The sequence below is a fragment of the Eschrichtius robustus genome, chromosome 20 (assembly GCF_028021215.1).
Source record: "Eschrichtius robustus isolate mEscRob2 chromosome 20, mEscRob2.pri, whole genome shotgun sequence".
In the NCBI taxonomy this organism is placed as follows: Eukaryota; Metazoa; Chordata; class Mammalia; order Artiodactyla; family Eschrichtiidae; genus Eschrichtius; species Eschrichtius robustus.
In genome coordinates, this window is record NC_090843.1 from 16,827,413 (window position 1) to 16,849,191 (window position 21,779).

Sequence of the window (21,779 nt, forward strand, 5' to 3'; positions counted from 1 at the left end):
TCAATTAATTATTAGCTGGATTCCAAAACCTCCCTCCTTCCTTGATCTGCACCCTCTGCCCTGACTTCAGGTCCCAGGGTGTCTGTCAGGGTTCCAGTCTGGGTCCCATCAGCAGCAGGGGGACTGAGGAGGCCTTGCGGGGGAAGCCGAGGACCCCAAAGCAGGGGCTATGCCTTCACACTCAGGGAGGGGGGAGCCAGAACTGGAAAACCCAAACCCCACAGGGTGGTTTTTCCTGTACTGGTGATCTGTGCCCATGAGGGAGGAACCCAAGGAGAAAAGGGCTCAGGTGGGGGAACTTTTAGGGAACTGCAGCCTCTGAGTGTGGCATGGAGAAAAATTCTTCCCAGCTTGAGAGAGGGGCCTGTCCCGCAGTGATCCCCACCCTGCAGCTGCTCGGCCCCTTCCCACAGTGGGGTGACATGTGTGTCTGTTGGCCCATCACACAGCCACAGCCCCAAGAGACCTCCCTTCCCACCCACCCACAAGTCGAAGCTCAGGGCAGAATGACCCTCAGAAATCCCATCAGGGGCCTGCCTTGACTCCAGCCCTGCAGCCCATGGAAGTCTTAAACTCGGCACACCTGCCCATGGCAGGTGGGGCTGCAGTTCTTTGCAGCCCAGATGTTTCCAGCTGTGCTTCAGCAGCCCCTCTACCCTTACAGTCTCTGGACAAGAGGGATCCTGAGGTTCATGTGAAACAGTGCCCATGGCCCAGGGACCCCTTGCAGCTTCTGTGATGACCACCGGCCTCGCCTTGGATGTCCTCCCACGACCTTCCAGAGCCGGCAGCTCTGAGCTTTGCAGCCCGTTGCTGGCGTACGTCCTGGGGGTGCTGCTTGCCTCCCCCCGCCCACAGAGCTGAGCGCACAGTAGGCATGCGAAGGGTGCCCATCAGCTAAAACGGCCCGGAGGCACAAGCAGGAAAAGGGGCACCGCCCCAGCTTGGCCCCTTCAAGACCCCTTGCCTATAAAACCCCCTCAGTCCCCCCCCCAGCCCCTCTCAGGCTCCTCTGTCCTTGGGATGCCCCCAGCCCCCCACATCCCAACATTGTCCGTGAAATGCCTTGCTTTCTCACTTCTCCTTCATTGGGTGGAAGGCAACATTGAGAAAGGTGCCTCACTTGTGGCCATTTGAGACTCAAGTCACTTCTGGTCCCTCTTGTCAGCTAGGACCCTTTCTGCGGCTGTCCCACCCCAGCTGCCCTGGAAGCTGTCAGCATATCTCCGTCTTGGTGCCCCTGGTCCTCTCCTCATGGCTTCCTCTGCTCAGCTGGTCCCCCCATCTCCCACCTTTAGGGGACAGCGCTTGGGGAGTTAGCAGAGCAGGGTACCCCACATGGTCTTCAGGGACACCCCCAGCTCCTCCCTCGGGGGGCAGCCAGATCCTCACCCACTGGACCTCCCCTCCCCCAGCAGAAGCTTCGGGGCTCCCAGCACCACGGTCATCTGTCTGTCCTGGTGTCCTGATAGCACACGCACCTGTGTGCCCATGCACTCGTGCATACACACACACCCCTGTGTGACCCTCCTTCCGGGTCAGAGACTCAGAGGCAAGGCCCGGGCCTGAGTGTGTTGGGTGGAGCTTCTGTGTCCCAACCACCTCCTGCCCCGAGGACGTGGCCCACGTTGTGCCCGGCACTCTCCCGGCCTCCGCAGGAGGTGCAGGGAATTACTGTCCCCCAGGAGCTGGTGGATACACATCCCTCGCCCCTCAGGTGGGACGACGCAGGTGTGGGTCCCACCCGGCTCTCCCAGCTTCCGCAGCAGGATTGGCTGCAGCTGCCCACGGTGGTGGGCGTGTGCCCCCCTACCCTGGAGTTGGTTCTCGAAGCCTTGTCTCTTGGTATGCTTCTGGGGTTTCCATGCTAAAACAGCATTCAAGCCTGTTCGGCCTCCCCTGCTTCCTAATTCCTGCCTGTTCCCAGCTTATCTCCTCCCCTGGGGCTGGGACACACTTCGGCCTGGTCCCACTGACTCACCTGTGCTCAAGCTGTGCCCGGCCCGTGGTGTCCTACACCTTCTCCCTACAACTCGCCCCCTTACAAAAGCTGCCCTTACCTGGTCCCCGCAGGCCCATGCCCTTCTCCTAAGTCCTCTGCTGGACCTCAGGGGCTCCCCTAGCGCCCCATCATTGGCGTGTGTCTGAGTGCCATTGGTTCCCCAACCGCACGGTGGCCCTAAAGGCTGAAGGTGGCCTCCATTTCTTTGTGGTGCCCTCCCTACCCAGCCCTAGCACATACCAGGCTTCACAAGTGCTGGCTGAAAGATAAATATTATTATTTACACTAGCCACCCCCATCTCCCGGCCCCACTCCCCCAAAGCCCTGCTCTGGCTGTCCAGCATCTCTGGATGTGGCTGGGTCCTTACCAGGGGTGTAAGCGGTCAGCTGGCTGGTTGCCCCAAGAGCCACTTGTCCTGCTCTGGGGAACTCGGGGCAGATGGGGGCTGAGTGCCCCACCCTCTTCTATCTTTGCTTAGCTAATGATGCTGCCCAATGAGGTCATCCAAGGGCCACAGGGTCCCTTTGACCAGCAGAGGGGTTGTCCCAGAGGCCAGGTCACTGAAAACAGCAGGTTGGGTGGCCCCAAGTATTCTCTGCCCCCCAAAGGGAGGCTGGCTTTGGCTGGGGCACACACTGGCTTTTGCTCCAGGACACTCTGTCACCCTCCCACCTCCCCATCATCTCACGAAGGGAGAGACACCTGGGGCAGGAGGTTAAGGAGGGGGAACCCATGTGGGCTGTGGGGTAGTAAAGGTCCAAGGGTGCAAGGCAGCGAGGCAGGGCATTTCTGGTGGCAGTGCCACAGGGTCACATGAATTTCTGGTGGCTTGGGAGGATCTCAGTGATGCGGCCTGATGTCTGATGATGCCACCTGATTTCTAACAATGTCTGCAGGGCTTCGGACAACATGGCCTTGGTTCCCAGGGGTGCTGGACAGCATTGCTGAGGCCTGGAGGCACCATCACGGTGGCTGGAATGCTGTCACAAGAGTTTCCCATGATGCCCCTGGAGGAGTGGATGGCTCCCCACAGTCGCTGAGGACATCCCGGGGTCTCCAGTGGGCTGCCATCTTGTGCTCTGGGAAAAAACCTCTTGGAGGGACCCACATGCTGCTTTGGATTCCCTGCTCTCCATCTCCACTCCATTTCTGTTCCATTCTTGGGGCAAAGGGGAGCCAGAGGCCCTGGGCCCAGCGCAGGCCTATAGGGTATCTTCCACTCATCCCGTGGCCCAGACTGCTCTCAGAGGCCTGGAACTCCTGCTCAACTGGGGGTGCGGGAGGGGCCTCCCGGGCTCTCAGTGCCAGCTACTCCTGGGGGTACAGGGTGTGGGAGAGAGCTGGTCCCCTCCACAGACAGGGCAGCCAGCTGAGCCTGGTGACCATCTCCCCAGCCATGGATCTTGGGGGCCACCCCATGGCCCTCCAGCTCAGATTGCTGTGGACTGTTTGATGCTGTGAAAGCTGACACGGGTGGGGGAGGTGGGGATGGACATGGCGCGGGCCACGCGGGCGCGGATCGAGTGCTTGTCCTGCCATCGGTGCCACCTCTTCCGGATGGCAGAGCGGACCTGTGGGCACAGAGCAGAGAATAAGGTCTGAGCCTGGGTTTCAGGACCCCCCTCCCTCCCCCAGGGCTTCCACAAGCAGCTATACAGGGGAGCCGTGCACAGGGGGCCACGTTGGAGGTGGCAACAATCATCAACATTGTTGATCTGCATATTTGTTAGGACAATTTTCTCAAGCGTTCTGAGCAAGGGGTACCTTTCTCAAATCCACCCAAAGGTGCCATATGGCCTTTGCCATGAAGAATCTCTACCCTCAACCCATACACATCTCCTGCCCTCAACCTACATACACCCCTTGTCCCAGGGCTCAGCTTCCTGGTTTTCAACAGCCCATTTCACAGACTCATTGATGAGACTGGAGCCCCGGCTTCTGGCTCCCACACCTACTGCCTATGAGAGCAAAGAAGTGGGCTTGCCACCTCGGGCAGGAGGAGGCTACAGACAGTCTCTGGTCCCGGCAGGCCTCCTGCCGTCCCGAGTCCTGGGGCCCCAGGTCCTTACCTCGCTGTTGAGGAAGCAGTAGAACACAGACACGAAGAAACCCTGGCATGGAGGGAGAAGGTGGGTCAAGGGACGGGGGCAGGTGCGGCCTCATCCAGCTTCGGGACTGACCCCTTTCTGTCCCCAGCCTCCCACTCCTCCAGACCCGTGCCTGGAAGAATCCCCACCCGAAGAGGTGCAGGGGACAGTCAGGGCTGGAGCGAGGGGTTGGGGTGGGGGACGGCTGTACCTGGAAGGATTCCAGGAAGGAGTTGAAGTAGATGAAGACGACCCGGGAGACTTCGTCCTCCCCGGGGTTCACGAAGAACAGCATGTACGTGATGCCCAGGAGGGGGAGAAGCACCAGAGTGGCCTTCACAGCCTTCCTGGGGTGGGGCAGGTAGCGGGGGAGGCCCAGAGTCACAGCCCACCCAGGAAGGGGGCTGGGGCCTCTGGCTTGGTGGGAAGGACCGGGTCTGGGGGAGGGCTGTAGCAGATCCCCGGAATGTCTGAGACAAGGGGAGCTGGGGTTTCAGGAGGGACTCTCAGGCCTGGGGGGACACCCTGGGTCAGAGGCTGGGATCTCTGAAGCGCCCCATGGGTGGGGAAGGCAGGTCTGGTTACCTGTACTGAATGGTCTCAGACGTGGTGGATGCCCGGAGTTTGGTCATGAGGATGCGGACGATATTGAAAAGGAAGATGAAATTGATCTGTAATTTGACACATGGTGGGATGGCCTGGGCATGGGTGCGTGCAAGAGGCTGGAGGGAAGGTGGGGGACAGGGCAGGGACTCAGCTGTCCCAGGTCTGGCCTCCGCCCCCCTGCTGCTCTCCCTCCATCTTCATGAGCCCTTACATATTCCTGGCCCCCTGCCCGCCACCTCTAGGCAGAGGGATCCTTTTAGTCCACTGTAAGCCCTGCTTGCCCCTCCCCACTGAGCCCCTCTCTCCTGTCCCCCTACCCAAGTTCTTACCAGCAAGACCAAGATCATGGGGCCCTGGTAGATGTAGTCAGTGTACACCCCAGGCCTTTTGCCAAACCAGCACCTAGAAGGCCACAGAGGTAAGAGGAGGAGGGTCACCTGGGTCCAGTTCAGTGGCATGAGGGAGGAACAGTGCTTGGCCAGGCCAGGACTGGAGCCAAAAGCCAGGATCTGGGTGGCCCAATTCCAACCCTGGCAGAAGGTCAAGATAGCTTTCCATCTGCAGAATGGATAGCATCCTTTGAGATGTAAAGCTGGAAGCAGGCACTGTGGCAGGGAGGGGGATTGGGGAAAAGACCGCTGAATAGAACAGGCATGGGTCCAACACACACTGCTCCCCTCAGTCCCCACTGTGTCTCTGGTGCATGTCCACGAGGGGGGCCTTGCCCTGTACATGTCATGCAGTGACGCTCAGTAGCTAACAATCTCTGAATTTGTTTGATGGCAGCCTGAACGACCTAGAGGCAGAGACTCTACAGGTTCCACCTGTCGTGAGAGGCAGAATTGCTTTTCGTTTTCTTGAGTTTCCCTCCAGCAAGACCTAGGGAGGTCTGGGGGGTGGGTTGGGATGAGGCACATAGGAAGTCCCATGTCCTTGTGCAGAGATGATGGACCCTCGGGCATGCAGATCTGCAGTACCTAGATCTCAGGATGCTTCCATAAACAATAAACTGAGATTTTTATGTGAAACCTCTTGACTTTTTCAAAGTTTAGAAGCAATTCAAGTTTTCAAAAAACACGGTGCAGACCAAACGCAAGCTGTCCTGGGGCCAGGTCCAGTCCTTGGCCCCAGAGCCTGCAAGGTCTCTCTCAGGTCTCACACCTGGATCCCTTCTGCTGCAGTGTCAGCATCTTACCACAAGGTGGAGCTCCAGAGACGCTCAGACCAACTTTCCTCTGCGCAAAGCCATCCTTTTTGCTCCAAGATGCGCCCAGACACACACACTGGGCAGCTTTTTGAAACCTGTTCTTCCTTCCCTGTACTCACCTGCACACCTGCAGGCACAGGCTCCATCGCCCAGGATTTACAATGCTCCTGTTCTGAGACCCGGGCCACCATTCTGGAATCACTGCCAAGCCCTAGTCCTGCTTGTCAGCTGCACCCCCACTCCCAGTTCAGGCCCCCATACCACCGGCTGTGCAAATGCAGAGAGAGCCAGCCAGGCTGGGCCGGAGTCAGGAGGGATCACCTTGATCCTTCCTAAATGTGCATATAATTTTCCAGGCTCCTTGTCATGGGTGGAGTGGAATAGCTATGGAGATGGAGGCCGCCTGGAACTCCAGTCAGACAGAGGGTTCCTGAGAACACTTTGGCAAAGAAGATCCTGGCACCTCCGCTGGCCATCTGTGTCCACTTTTTCTGCCTCTCTTTTTCAGTGGTTCTCAATCTTAGCTTCCTATTAGAATCACCTGGGCAGGTTTAAAAAATCCTGGTGCCCAGGCCACACTCCAGACCAATAACATCCAACTCTCTGGAGGTCAAACCTGGTCATCGGTACTTTTTAAAGCTTCCTGCGTGATTCTAACACAAGCCAAGGCTGAGAGCCACTGCAGCGGAAGTGCAGTTTTCAGGGGTGATTGGGAACACCTACTTCCATTTAAGTACAGCCCCTCAGGACTTTAGAGCTGGAAGGAGTCTCTGAGATTGTCTGGATCAGTTCCTATTAAATCAATGGAATCGTTTGTTAAAACAAGTCTTTATTAATAGAAAACATTTATATGACATTTACTATGTGCCAGACCCTATTCTAAATGCTTCACATATATTAACTCATGTCATCCCCACAACAACACTTTGAGGGAGGCACTATTATGAGGATGCCCATTTTACAGATGAGGAAACTGAGGCACACTGCAGTAACTAGCCCAAGGTCATAAAGCTACTTAATGATGGGAGCCACAATTCAGAACCTGGGTCGTTGGGCTCCAGGGACTGCCAGTAACCTTTAGGCTATTCTGCCTGTGGTGAAAGCCCGAGACAGATAAAAGAGCCTGGACCTGCCTGTCCAGCCCCACCTCAGGCAGAACACTGTTAGGGAGACTCAGTTTGAATCTGACCCCCAGCACCCTCCCTATGTGGATGGAGAAACTGTGGCCCTGACAGGGAAGGTGACATGGCTGAAGGTCCCTGAGGAGCATCAGGCAGAGCGGGGCTGGAAGCCTGGATCTCGGGGCTCAGGGGACCCTGAGGGCAGTGAAGAGGAGGTGACTTACTTCTCATTGTCGTAGTACAGCTTCCCAATGGCCCAGGCCACGATGATGGGGAAAGGAACACCTGGTGGAGAGACCGGCTGTCACAGGACCTGTTGGTGGAGTCTCGGGGATGCAGGCCTGGAAGCCCCCAGCGCAGCCCAGGGCCTAGAGGCGGGCAGGGCCTCCCCAGGTACTCACTGGCCTATCATGCCTCCTTTAAGATGTTCCCCTCGTCCCTGCCCCCCAAGTAGGGGCAGAGGGCTGTGTGCACACCCCACCACCCTAACCTGGCCTCAGTCTCAGGCCCCCAGCCAGCCGGTCTGAGTCTGGGTGGGGAGAGGATGGCGGGTCAGGGCAGGGGGCTGGCCCGCTCACCCCAGCCGATGCAGATAAACATCCACTTGCGCAGCCGGTCGGTGGAGTACGTCAGCACGATGGCTGTGTGCAGGTAGCAGCCCTCGCCAAACATCCAGAAGAAGTTGGTCACATGGAAGTAGTTGTAGGCGGCTGTCACCAACCTGCACCAGCCCTGCCGCCCACCCCATCAGAGGCGATGATTAACCAGGGAGGGGGGATGGGAGGAAGCAGCGGGCCACCCCAGGCCCGGGGCCTCCTCCCGGCAGGATGGGGCACCCCCCCCAGCATCCACTCCTGTGCTATGGGCCCCAAGGCCCGGCTCCGGTCCCTCCTCTGCAAAGGCAGCCCCACCCAGACCCTTCCTCTGACCCTGGGCCTGCCCCTCCGGGACACACCACATTGCTCTGGTGGACTTCTGGGCTCATGGTGAGCTGGACCACGAACCACGTGGCGTTCCGCAGGATGAAGGCCGAGATGAGGTTCCAGTGGATGATGTTTCTCAGGCACCGGATGCTCCTGGGGCAGCAGGGGAGGGGGGGTGACAGGAGGAAGAGGAAGAGAGAGAAGATGAGGGATAGGTCACCAGCATCACTCCAGCCCAGATGTATGAATGGGGAAACCGGGGCTCCGAGCAGGGCGGGCTGACTAAGTCACACTGGGAGGTGGCAGCAGTGGCTCTCCTGATGTCCCACAGGTCCCTTCCTAATTGTGGCCCACCCAGACCTAAGCTCCGGGGCAGAGCCTGCCACATGGCCAATGCTGCAGGGACCAGAGGCTGCTTGGCTACTAGGGATGCCCCTTCTCCCATGAGCACCCTTCCCTCCCTGTAGCGCCAAGTTTGAGGCTCAGAAAACATAAAAGGCCTCCAGCAATATGCCTCCCTCCCAGCTTTCAGCCCTGATGCTCAGCCCCTGCTGTCAGCCCCCATTCCTGGCACAGACCTGGCTGGCACTGCCACCTGCATCCTTGGCAGTTGTGCTGGGCCCAGGCAGCTTCAAACCCAAAGTGGGTTCCACCTTCCTGGTCTCCCAAATGGGTGCAGCCCGGCCTGGGTGTGGGTGACACAGGTGAGCCTGGGCTTTGGCCATCCCCCTCCCCTCTGCAGTCACTGGGCAGGGTTGCAGAAGTGACCCTGCCAGAGGTTCCAAGAGACCTGGGACATCTGTATCTGTCACCTGCTCCCACTGAGGTGAGGGAGCAGGACTCCCCCAGCCCACTACTGCCTCCTGTATCTTACTTCTCCCCCCTGCTCGGGGCCTGGGGGGTGTGGCGGGGGGACAGTGCCAGGGCCTCCTCACCTGAGCCGCAGAAAGAGGACAAAGGCCACCAGGAGGGCTACCAGGGAGATGCAGTGGCCCAGGTAGTTGATGATGACGGCAACATGGTAGTGTACCTTGCTCTTCTTCTGAGGCAGGAGAGAGGGGCAGAGGTGAGGCTCCTTCACAGCTGCGCCCCTGTGCCCACTGGATGTGCCAGGACAGCCCACCCCTACAGGTGCCTGGGACAAAGTGGGCCATGATAACAATAGTTATCCCTTCCTGAGCCCCTGCTATGTGTGAGGTGTTGCCCTAAAGCAGTGCCATCCAATCTGAGTCTATGTCTGTCTGTCTGTCCCCCAATCCCATGCTCTGTGCACTGCTCCGTGCTGTGGGAAAAATATCAGTTAACTTGAATCTCCATGTCACATAGGGTTCCCCATTCCGTGTGCACAAACACGCATGCACGGCTCACGGATGTTCTCTCATGTTCACGTTTCTGTTCAGTCCCAACTCCAGGTGGCCCTTGTGGGTGCAGACCAACCCTCTAGGACTTCTCTCCTCCTCCCGTTTCTGAGTTGAGCCACCATCTTCTCCATCACCCCTAAATCCCTCCCGCTGCAGCTGAGGCCCGCTCCTATCAGCGAGGAGGGGAAAGGGCAGTTGCTCTGTATTAGCATCCACAGAATCATTAGAAACCATAAAAAAACCTCTCTAGGCTCTATAACTTGCTTCCCGGGTCCCACCCCTGGCCCAGGGGGTCTGCTTGAAGTCAATGGGGTCCTCTCCCAGGACTAAATCAAAGTTCCCAAATGTTATTACTTAATTCATTTCATACACTGATGCTAGCTGGGAAACGCGGCAGGCCCCTTTCCAATCAAAGTTCGCTCCATGAGTGTGGAAGCCCTCCCGTTTACAGAGTATTTTCTTTCTTTTTTTTTTTCTTTTTGGCAGCGCTGTGCGGCTTGCAGGATCTTAGTTCCTAGACCAAGGATTGAACCCGGGCCCTCGGTAGTGATGAAAGCTGGGAGTCCTAACCACTGGACCGCCAGGGAATTCCCTACAGAGTATTTTCATATCTGTTATCTTCTCAAACCCTCAAGGCAACACTGGGGGAAGAGCCAGTAGGGGGTGTGTACCTTATTTTGCATAAAAACAGGCCCAAAAGTACACGGACTCGTTCAAGGTCACTCAGCTTCAAACCGCCTCTCACCTTCATGTGCAGATTGACAAGGTGCTGAGGCAGAAGACGGGTCCCCACCCCATGATGGTGGACTGGGGTCTCCAGGGCCCAGCTCTCTGCAGACTCTTGACCCCGCGAGAGCAAAGGCCCCCTTCACCCTTTTGTAGGTCCCAAGAGGGCAGGGGCTAAAGAGCCAGAGTGTGGCACACGGTGGAGCACCGGGAGCTGTGTGTCGAGTGCAGGAAGGAAAAATGGATGTTGGAAAGGCACTGGCTTTTGCGAGGGGAGGGTCCCTGGTAACCCCTCCCTCCCTCACCCTTTCCAAGTTCTGGGGTGGGGCATGGGCATGATGATGCCCGGAAACTGGCAAGTATTGAGAAAAAGACAAGCTCGCAGGAGACTTGTGCACCCTTTCAGAGCCACCAGAGCTCCTGGCTCTCCGTGGACCCTCCTGTCGGAATTACAGAATCCACGGGCATCAGAACTGGTCCCAAGGGATCAAGTCCAGCCCTACCCATCTTCCAGATGAGGAAACTGAGGTCTAAACTCACCCACCCAAGGACAAGGGGTGTACCTCTGAAGCAGGACACCTAACAGGCATCTGAGAAGGGGTGAAGCCCTCCCTCCCCTGCTCTCCCCAGCCCCCGCTCTCCCCCTTCTGAAGGGGCATCCTGACCGAAGCAGCTCTGAGGCCCAGAAGGCCCAGGCAGCTCTGTTCTAGGGGCTGGTTTTCCTGGAAGAAGCTTTCAGGAACATGACAGGAAACCACATTAGCAGCTCAGGCTCTGGAGCGCTGAGACCCAGCGAGGTGTAAATGGCAGTGCGAGAGAGGGCGGGAGGGGCAGAGGGTATTCACTGCCATCGTATAAACGCGGGGGGCGGCGGGGTAGCATCTCTGAGTGCCTGGCGGTAGATGCCAAGACCAGAGACCCCAGCAGATATGCACACATCCAGCCTGTCTGGAACTGATATTTAATTTCCTCTTATTAAATTTTCCACAGATCCATGCTGCGAAGCCCCTGGGTAACGGCAGAGACTGTGGAGCCCAGAACGGTGTGATGCCCCAGCTTCATGCACAGGGCCAGGTGGGCAAGATGAGCAGAGTGTGCAGGGAGGCCCTTCACTGCCCCCCACAGCAGGCCGAGCCGGGGTCCTTTGGTTTGGGGTGGCATGAGTCATTTATTAAGCACCGACTGTATGCTGGGCACTACGCCAGGGGCTTTACAGACGTCACTGCTTTTCTTTCTCACAACTGCCCTCTGAGACTGTCCTTCTGTCCCCGTTTCTCCAGTTGAAGGGGCTGCATAATCGGCCCAGCATCGGCATCCAGGTCTGCGTGGCCTTAAAGACCCTCCTTCCTCTGTCCCCGCGGTGCATTTCTTGGGGGGATAAGCAGGGACTGAAAACAGAAGCGCTCTCTTCGTCCTGGGCCCAGAATTCTCAGGGAGCTTCTACGGGGAGGTTGGGGGCTCATGAGGGCTTTCCTCCACTGAGGCTGAAAGGGGAGAATTGGGCCAAACCACGCAGGGGACCACCTTTGCCTGACTCCTCGAGCTGGAGGGCCCAGGCTGGCTCTCAGCCCTGCTTCTCACCTGCCACATCAGCCTGATGCAAACTGAGAAATAGCAAGGCAGCTGGGGGGTTATGGTGCAGCGAGAGCCCGAGAAGACTGCTGGAGAGATGGCAGTGTCACCCCGAGAGATGACCGGCATCACCAGGAGAGATGGCCAGTCACCCCCAAGAGATGGTCAGTGATACCCTGAGGGGTGTTCAATGACACCTGGAGAGAATAGCCAGCAACATCCTAAGAGACACCCAGTGACACTCCAAGAGATGCTGATGACACCCTGAGAGACAGTCAGTGACCTCCTGAGAGAAAGCCACCGTTAACTGCAGAAGCAGCTGGGATGCCTGAAGGACACATAGACTCAGCCAGTCCCTGGGGACCTGAACAGCACTCTGTCCTTGCCCAGTCTGGAGACCAGAGACTGGCAGGTAAGTACCCTGAAGAGGGTGGCACAGTGTGGCACTGGGCAGAAGCCACCCCTCTGCACCCTCACGACCAGAATCCAACAAGTAATTCTGACCAGACTCTCTGCAAGGCACACCTGGTCCCAAGTGGTGGCAGTGTCAGACCTGTCCTGATGCCTTTTCAGGATGGCATGATGGGTTCTCCCCGCCTGGTCCCCACTGCCCCAGCCTCTCTCCCACCCCCATCCACCCCATTTTGAGGCTCTCCCTCTCCACCTGGGTTTCCTGAGTTACTCCCTCACCCCACCCTGGGCACTCCAGCCCCTTGCTCCCCAAGGTGTGGTCCCCGGACCAGCAACGTCGGCATCACCTAGGAGCTTGCAGGAATCTTCAGAAATGCAGAACTTTAAGCCCCACCCCAGATCCACTGAGTCAGAATCTTCCTTTTAGCAAGAAGTCCAGATGATTCCTAAGCATTCCAGAAGCCCTGGTCGAACCAACCCCCTCTGCGAGCAGTGAACGCCGGCCCACGAGCCTACACCCCCAGAGCCCCTTTTATGTCCCATCAGAGTGTGTGCCCTCCCAGGATGTGCCGGGGGCCAGGGCTCCCTGTGCTCAGCAGAGTGTAGGGGAGGGACGCAGAGTGTGTGCAAGCGTCAAGGGAGGGGTGGGGGGGACGGGAGAACTGTCTGGGGCAGTTTGGGGTGTCTCTGCAGTGGAGGGAGACAAGTGTGTGTGTGGGGAGGGTGCAGGCTGGTGCTGGGGGGTCAGTGCAGGGGCTGGGCCATGCATGAAGCAAGCTCCCCGGCTGGGGGCCTGTCCCCTGCTGGTGATGGCTGTGGGCAGGTCTCCTCCCTGGCCTGGCCTCTGGGCGCCCTCACAAGTCTCATTTCACAGGCAGTGGTTCTGCGAATCCATTATCTTCAGTTCCTGGGGCGCTGATGCTTAATTAGCGCTGAGTCCGGGCCCAGAGCTGAGAAATCGGCTGCTCGGTTAATTGGCGACTTTCCTCTTCCTCTTTCACAGTAGCTCCAGGAGGGGACGGGGAGTCTTGGGAATGGGGAGGGGTCTGGCGAGGCTGGGGGCTGGCAGAAGGGGATGGCATTTTCACTAATTAAATTAACTGATTACCCAGAGTGCTAGGCAAAGGGGCCAGCGGGGGCTGCCGGGGAAAGGGTGGGCGGGGCAGCCTGGGTTGGGGTGAGCCCTGCAACCAGACGAACGGCGGTGCCCGTGACCCCATCAGGGGTGCCCGATGGTTGGTGACCCCCCCAACCATCCCCCCTCATGGTGAACACAACAGCTTCCCGAGCTCAGGTGATGAGAGGCCGAGGGGTGGTGGATAGATGGAGCGCCCTCTACAGGCCAAGCCGCAGGCGGACACCGCCCTCCCGCCCCCAGGAGGCAGACTGAGCTGCTCTCCGGCCTTTTACAGACGAGGAACCCGAGACTTCGTGAGGCTGAGTTACCTGCCCAGGGTCACACAGCACATGTGCTGGAACCAGAATCCAAACCTCAAAGCTTCTGCCTCCAAAGCCGGTGCTGTTCCCATTATACTGTCTAAGAGGGGCCTGATGAGAAGCTGGTGCCCCCTAATCCTCCTTCTCCCCCCAGCCCGCTGGTGGAGAGAGGGAGAGACCCCAGTCCAGGCAGAAGGGGTGGGAGCTGCAGAGTGGAGAAGGCACCTCTGCCCCTGATTCTTTGAAGGGTGTTGGGGGCAAGGGGGGCTGCTGAGTGTCCCCCATCAGCCAACTAGAAGGAAGGGGCTTAAATTAGAGCAGGAGAGATTTGGGGGACTGTGAGTGTCCTCTGACATTCAGGAGGCTTCAGTGCAGGGAGGGAGATTGAAGGCAGCTGTGGCGTCTCCAGCTTGCTGATGTCCAAGAGGGGGACAGACGCCCGCTGCTCTGGGGTGGGGGAGGGGTGTCTGTCCTAAGGCAGGAGGCTGGCGATCTGACCTCCACTTGGAGACACATGGTCAGCCTCAGGCCCTGCAGACCCAGCAGGACGATCAAAGCGCAGGGTGGGGTGTGACAGAGGCGCTGCAGGCTTCTCGCCTTAGCTGTGCTCCCCGACACCGTCCCTCTCCGGGCGTGAACTGCGGTCCTAAGAGCCGCAGACAACACTGACCTGCCTTTCCCATCCTCCTGCCTCCTCTACTGTGTGCTAGGTAAGGAGTCCCCCACTCCGCTGAGTGGTCTTCTTGCCCACCCGAGCCCCACCCGAGCCCATCTCTTCTGGTTCGACTATGTTTCCTAACATGGGAACCTTACTTTCCTCCCCCAGTCCAGGTGGGTGCCTTCATCCCCAACCCTGGACTTCTGGGGTCGGCTCACCATGTGGATGCTTAGCAACCTGGGGGCTGTCTTTGCTCAGGTCAGGTCACTGGGGAGCTGGGCCAACCCACCCGGCCTGGGGTGGACCATACGGCCTGGCCTGTGTGACATTAGATGCCAGGAAGCCTCTCGCCCTGCATCCCAAGTAACTCTTTCGTCTGCCAAAGCAGCACTACTAAAGAGCGTGTCATTCTTTTGGGCTAAGCACTGCCCTACCTTGCAGCTTCTACAAGGAGACAGCAGAGCCCCAGTATCGCAGTGATGTGAGGCCAGGCAGCCTGGGGGAGCGGCTAACCAAGGCATGCGTGGGGTGGGGGAGGGGGCGGGGAGGGGGAGGAGTGCTATGTGGGGAAAGCTGTTCTCCCACCATCAACCTCACTGCACACCGGAGTACCTGGTTCTGGGCAAAGGGAACCACCTCCAAAGCCCCGGGGTCCAGGCTCCGACTCACGCTGGCTGTGTAACCTTGTGTGAGTCACTCCCCCTTTCTGGGCCTCAGTCTCCCTCGCTGTAAGGTGAACGGGTTACCCTAGATGAGAGTTTCTCACTTTTTCCCCATCACCCCCCCACACGCTCCCCCCTGCACTTGTTAAAAATACAGATTCCCAGGTTGTCCTTGGAGAGTTTGATTTATCGGATGTTGGGTGTAGCCCTGCATTTGAACAAGTGCTCGGGATGATTCTTATCACCAGACAGATCAAGATGGGATGGAGGGTCCCCAAGGTCCCTTCCAGTTTATATCTTTTAGGCACTGGAATTCTTGGAACTGCCTAGACCAGCCCCTCTCTCCCACGCCCCAGCAGCCTGGGGCCCTTGGACAACTTGGGGCATCTCCCATCTGCCCTTTCCTTTCTGCTCACTCCTTATTCCTGCTCCATGACCCCCACCTTCCTCAGCACCCACCAAAGGGGTGGGTGGAGATGTAGGGGAGGGGACAAGGGGGACGGAGGTAGCAGCAACACAGAACGACAGATATGCCCGTGTGTCTGCCAAACATCACCCTTAAAAGAGTTATTGCACCCTTAAAAGATTATTCATTGTCATAAGCAAAGATGAGAATAAAGATTGGTTAACTAAGCTATGGAACATCTGTACAATGTGATATTACGCAAATGTAAAAAAAAAAGAATGAAGATGCTCTTTACATACTGATACGGAACAATCGCCAAGGTGGATGATTATATGAAAAAAGCAAGGTGTCGAACGAAGTGTATAACATGCAACATTTGGGTGAAAAACAAAAAAGAATATATATACATAATTGCTTGCCTATGCAGAGACTGTCTCTGGAAGAACTCTTAAGAAACTGGCAAAATGGTTACCTCTGATGGGGGGAGCCCAGTGGCTGGGAGGGAGACTTTTCTGTTTTCCCATTTGTACCTTTTGAATTTTGTATTGTGTCTAAGCAACGTCTTTCTCAAAAACATTTAAATATTTGAAAGGCTCTTCAAGGGCTTTTTCCAACTCCATTGCTCCTCCCACCCACATCCCGGATTCTAACGCAGGACCCCGGCTGGACCTGGATGTGTCACTCCGGTGGGTGGGGTGGAAAACGGATAAGAACCGGTCCCAGTGAGCTAGGAAGGAGGGAGGGAGGGAGGGAGGAAGGGAGACTCAACTCACTGCTGTCAGAGCCTGCCCGCTGCCCTCCTACCTCACCCTCCCTTGAGGATGCCCACTCACGGGCTGGCCTAGTTCTGGCTCCCCAGTTGGCTTCTCTCTGCAGGGCAGAGACACCAGCCTCTGGCTCTCCGGTCCGGCCCAGGCCCCGCCCTCAACGGGGTAGCTGGCTCGGAGCCTCACCTCCTCGCTAAGGATCTCCTGGCATTCCGAGTAGTTCACGCGGGCGGCCCAGGTGCCATTGGCCAGGCACTCCCGGTAGCCGTTGTCTGGAAAAAGAAGAGAGTCAAAGTGGCCCATGGCTCCTCTCCCGAAGAGTAACTGAGCATCTGTCCGTCCATTCGACTGTCCATCTAGCCGTCCATCTCGGCCAGCACAGGAGCCGGCTTGCTGGGGGGGGAGGGGCTTTCTTACTACCTCCACCTTCCTGCCTCTTTCTGCCCACTGGCCCCCAACAGAGATACAGTGGTGACCCCAATGCCTGCCCACGGGGCCATGGCTCTGCCCACCCAGGCCGGCACAATCATGCCCACGGGACTGGCCCACAGGCAGAGGCCTGACCAGCTCACTGGGCTGTTTCCTGCTTCCTTGCAAGCCCTTACGTGGGGCAGATTACACGGTGGGCACCCTTCTGAGAAATCTCCCATTCTGGGGTCTCACATGGTAGCAAAAAAGAATGGTGAGTTCTGACGAGTCAATTCTCACTCACGAGGCCGGGCAAGATGTGGACGGGAGTGCGGTGACAGCTTACGTGGCACAATGCAATGACAGGTTTCACACGGTGGGACTCTCCGCGGCGAGGTATCCCGTGGGGGTCTCACATGGCAGTCTCTCACGGGGGTGGGGATCACAGGGCAGCTGTTAGGGAAGGTCCCCAGGGTGGCATTTCCCTACAGCAGGCCTTATGTTGGAGAGTCACGTAGTGGGAGCATCCATGGTGGAGGTCTCTTGGGACAGAAAATGACAGGTGGCAGGAGATGGGAGATGTGCTGGGGGATGTCATGGGAGTGGGTCTCGTGTAGCAAGTATTTCGTTATTAGGATCCGCTCCAACTGGCTCCCAGCCTGGCACGTGGCACTTGGGAAAAAAGGCAGGAATGTGGCCCGGGAAGGGGTTGGGGTGGGGGTGGGGGGGTCCAAGCAGTCATCAGCCTGGAAGCCAGAACGTGTCACCTTCTAAGGAGATTGGGAGCTGCCTGTGGTCTGAACTGAGGCCTGGCTTCAGGGCTCTGGGACGCCCTCCTTCCTGCCCACGCCCCGGGGACACCAGGGCCCTGAAACCCAGTAGGGAGGGGTCCAAGGGAGATTCAAATCTGTTGTCTTTGCTTCTCTGCTGGCGGAGGTCACCCTGCTCCACCCCGTGCCCCTCTCAGGCATCAGTAGCTCTAAAGACGTTTCCCAGAGTAAATTCTGGTCCTGACTCCAGGGAGCACTGGCTGGGAGAGGCTTGAGCCATTTCCACCGGAGCCCCTCGCCTGCTGCAGGTCTTTCCATGGCTCACACTGACCTTCACCTCACATCCCCGCCCCCCCCCCCCACCAGCAGGGCCAAAGGAGGTTGCGGAAGCTGCTTGGGTCCCAGTCCCTGCGGTGGCAGAGCGCCACGAGAGAGGCAGAACGGGGGCCCCCACTGCGTGAGTGCCATCGGCCAGCTGGCCTCTCAGGACCCTCTCCTCATGTGTAAGAGCAAGGGCTGGACCAGATGATCCCCAAGAGGCCGTCCAGCCTGGGACCTGCCTCTCTGCTGGCAGCACCACACAAGAGGGAGAGGATGGGGTGGGAGGTGGGTTTGCAGCTGCCTCCCCAGGAGAGGGAGCCCCGGCCTGGCCTCCAGGGCTGCCGGGCTGAGGCCTCCTAACGCTGCCCCTCGGCCCTTCTGCTGAGAGGCTGTTCTCACACAGCACACCCATGGGGAAATGAGGCTAAATGGATTTTTAAAGCTCTGCTCAGCTTCCCTGCCAGAGGACCTGAGTCTCGGCAGAGTTGGGCCCTTGGGCAGAGTTGAAGATGCTGCTGATTCCCTCCTAACTGCTAAATGAGGGATAAGCTACCAGAGGGCTGAGGGCTCAGTGGCTGGGGCTTCGGGGACGCCTGGGGGGATGCACGGAAGCAGGGGAATCCAGTGTGTCTGCCATGGATGGAAGGTGCCTGGGACCAGAGGCTACTCCAAAATGTCTTCAAAGAAAGGGACTTGGGGTCAGAGATCTGGTGGGAAGGGGCACGAGGGCAGGGGTGGGAGTTGCTGCCTTAAGAGAGGCAGTATACTGTAGTGTTACGAGCTCTCCACCCCGACAGCCTGGGTTCAGATCCTGGCACCAGCCGCTACTAGCTTCGTGTGTGAACCTGGAGGAGTCCCACGACTTCTCAGCTTCCTTATCTGCAAGATAGGAATGATCCTAACCAGGGTTCCTACCTCAATGGTTGAGGGGCATTTCTAGCTGACATGTACGGGGTGCTTGGAGCTCTACCTGGCATGTGATGTGAGCTGTTATTTTTATGTTTTTATTATTATTGTCTTGGAGCTATATTTCTATAACCTTCCATAAGATTCAGAACATGTCCCTTGTCGCTATCATAGGGGGTATTGGCGGGGATTCCAGGAGGCATCCCCTCGGCTCAAGCTCCCCTTTGAATCCCATAGGTGGGGCAGGAGCCTGGAGTCCTTCCCAGGCCGGGTCATCCAGAGGGAGCAGGCTTGCAGGAGGTGATCCTGCAAGAAAACAGGCCCAACGAGCAGCGAGTCGTTGCCAGGGAGGATGCGGCTTCCTTGTCTTTAATTGCTGAGCTGAGCAGTCCTCCCGGAGATTCATGGGAAAATGGATATTTTGGGAAATGCTTCCCATTCCTTTGAAGATCAGATGCAGTGGGAGGGAGGCCATTAAGGAGAAGGCCTAGAAGTCCTGGCAGCGCCTCATCGGTAAATGAATTAAATAGTGCCTAATGATTAGGTACAATTCTGCGTTCCCAGTCGCTACTGATTACTCGGGCGTTCCTCATCATTCTGGCGCTGGGGGCACCTGGAAAGGGCAGTCTTCCAGCCCCGCCCCACGTCAAGCGACCATCAAGTCCTCCATCTCCTCTCCTGGGGTCACAGAGGGAGGAGCAAGGGGGCCGAGAGAGCACCTCACCCAAACCTCCCGCCACCCATCCTGCAGGTGGAGAAACTGAGGCCCGGGGAGAGCCAGTGCAGAGGGTTCCTTAACCAGGTACAGGTGGAGGTGGGACTAGAGCCCAAGGCTCCTGGCTTCCACTTATGGCAGGGCTGCCCACTTGAGTTACATGTGCCCAGGCACTAAAGGTTTATTCGGGGCATGCCAAGTCACCTTCAGGGACGAGAGTGGGGGTAGTTCATGGGGAGTGGCCAGGACCGGCTGCAAAGGTAGGCAGGACTGTAGCCACAGGGGGGACTTGACCATGGGGGCAATGCAGACCCACAGAAGGGCTGACTCCAAGCAAGGGTGTGACAGGGTCAGATGAGAGACTAGGGTTGGAGATTGGGGTACCCTGGACCGGGGCAGTGGCATTGGGGATGGAGGGCAGGGAGGGTCAGACATGAGACTCACTTTGGAGGTGGAATTGACAGGACCTGGTGCTCCGGTGAGGGGACTTGGGGGGGGTATCCTCCTGGAAGCAGCCCCCCATGCCCCACCAATCACCAGCCCTAATGCTGCCTTTCTCCGGGGAGCTCCAGGGCAGGGCACCCGGCCGGGTGAGGGGAACAGCAGGCGGGCTCTGGTTCCCCAGTTCCAGTGCTGCCTCCAAGCCTTGTGACCTTGGGCAGTTTTAGCCTCTTTGCCTGCATTTCCAACTAAAATGGGCCCAAGTCAGAGGCTGGCAGGATACACAAACTCTCCTTTAGGTCGTTCTGCCCTTCCTCCTACTTGCATTCTCCCCACACCTCCTCCAGGCTTTCTTCTCCTCCTGGGGTCCAGGGTGCGGTTGCAGACACACGAAGCTGCATGGTCTGGCTGTTCCAGCCTCCCGCCCAGTCCCAATACCTCCCCAGGGCCCTCCCACCCCTCCTTGGCTGTGGCCCCCAACCCGAACCCCATTAATCCAGCTGGTAAAAAAAGAGAGGGGCAGGAGATGGAACTTGGGAGTTCTGAGCTGGACAGAGTCTTAAGAAGTCATGTCGTCCAGCCTTCTCTATCCTCAGATGAGGGGCCAGAGGGCCATAAGAGAGGAAAATTGTGTTAAAGGTCACAATTGGTGTCTGTGGTCACCCTCTGTCACCTCTTGGGGGGGCTCTGAGCTCAGGCCCACCAGACCCCAAGGGCCCACCCAAGGACCCCCCCACCCTCCCCTCAGACAGCTCAGGGCCCCTGGCCTGCACCTGTTGCTCTCTTGATAAGCAGGGGCTGTGAGGCATTGACAGGGGAGAGCAAATTAATTCTGAGGGTGACAGGTGGCATAGCAAGAAGCTGCAAAGCCTGGAGGTGGAGGCTCAGGGCCCTAGGGGAGCAGGGTGTTTACATGGGGATCAAGTATCTGAACAAACCCTGCCCGGGTCAGTCGTCTCCCACCCCCACCCCACCTGTGGGCCTACATGCAAGGACAAGCCCCCTGCCTACGGATCTAAAACTCTGAGTCCCCCACCTCATGGCTGGAGGGCCCTGGATAGGCCTGGTATCCTCTCTGAGCAAAGTTAGGGCTTTCTGATGATGTCTGCCCTACCTCATGGCTCATGCCAACGTTAACCCAGTTTGTCAACTGCAGAAGAAAGTGTCAGACAGACCCGGATGCGAATTCCAGCTTCACCTCTTACCAGCTGCTGACCTTGGGCAACTTCCCTAACCTCTCTGAGCCTCGGAGGCCTTAGTTATATGACACAGTCACATGTGGCATCTTCCAGGGTATTGTGAGCATTGGTAGTAATGAGCAGAATACCCAGCAGAGCACAGAGCTGGCCGTTGGTCAATGGCGGTTGTACCCGTGAATGGTATTATTATTATTGTCATTGTCATTATTATTTTCCCCACCTCCAACAAGTCCCAAGCTCTTCCCATCCTGTCCCACCTCCCAGGAGATGGTCTGCCCTCCACGGGCTCCCTTACTTGTGGTGTTGTAGCGGACACCGTAGAAATAGGCAGGGCAGGGTCGAACCACCAGCTGCCCTGCAGGGCTCTGGGGCCAGCAGGTGCCAATGAGGTCCACGGATGCATTGCACTGCAGTCCTGTGGGCAGAGACGGCTGGTGAGGCAGAGCAACATCCCCACTCCAGTGTCCCACCCATCTCCCCACTGGGCCACATTCACAAGCCATCTGGGGACAGGACAGGAGCAATGACCCCAGTGCAGAGATGAGCTCCTTTTCTGCAGAGGAGACACCAGGGAAAGGAATCTGAATTTGATGCTATGGCACTAGGGAGACAATGTGGGTTCCAGCGCAGAGGAGGAACAGAGATGGCTGGAGGTGGTGGTAAAAGTTGAGATCCTGGCTGACATTTAGAAGAAGGCTGGACGTGCTCCAGGTCCCCTGCTCTGTAGCCTGAGGACACTTCTCTTGGCCCTTTAGTTGGATCGCAGCTCTTAGAATTCACAGCCTGGGACTTTCCTGGTGGCGCAGTGGTTAAGAATCCGCCTGACAATGCAGGGGACATGAGTTCAATCCCTGGTCCGGGAAGATCCCACATGCCGTGGAGCAACTAAGCCCATGCACCACAACTACTGAGCCTGCCCTCTAGAGCCCGCAAGCCACAACTACTGAGCCTGCATGCCACAACTACTGAAGCCTGCGTGCCTAGAGCCCGTGCTCCGCAGCAAGAGAAGCCACCGCAACGAGAAGCCCACGCACTGAAACAAAGAGTAGCCCCCACTCGCTGCAACTAGAGA

General features: G+C 57.7%; 1 protein-coding gene across 1 annotated transcript; it reads right to left on the minus strand.

The window, feature by feature from the left end:
• Positions 1 to 3,433: 3,433 nt before the first annotated feature.
• Positions 3,434 to 8,009, minus strand: CRHR1 (corticotropin releasing hormone receptor 1). The gene is made up of 8 exons (XM_068530170.1): positions 7,980 to 8,009; positions 7,603 to 7,756; positions 7,249 to 7,309; positions 5,026 to 5,098; positions 4,676 to 4,761; positions 4,302 to 4,437; positions 4,073 to 4,114; positions 3,434 to 3,574 (listed from the first exon to the last, which is right to left on the minus strand). The coding sequence occupies exons 1-8, from the start codon at positions 8,007 to 8,009 to the stop codon at positions 3,434 to 3,436; spliced, it is 723 nt and encodes a 240-aa protein (XP_068386271.1).
• Between the last annotated feature and the right edge of the window lie 13,770 nt (positions 8,010 to 21,779).

Excerpts from the sequence above, each read along its gene's own strand:
- CRHR1 (XM_068530170.1), bottom strand. The coding sequence starts at position 8,009 with ATGAGCCCAGAAGTCCACCAGAGCAATGTG. Across the intron at positions 4,438-4,675 it reads TCTGAGACCATTCAGTACAG|GAAGGCTGTGAAGGCCACTC; the intron begins GTAACCAGACCT and ends GCCCCACCCCAG. Across the intron at positions 4,115-4,301 it reads CCTTCCTGGAATCCTTCCAG|GGTTTCTTCGTGTCTGTGTT; the intron begins GTACAGCCGTCC and ends CCTCCATGCCAG.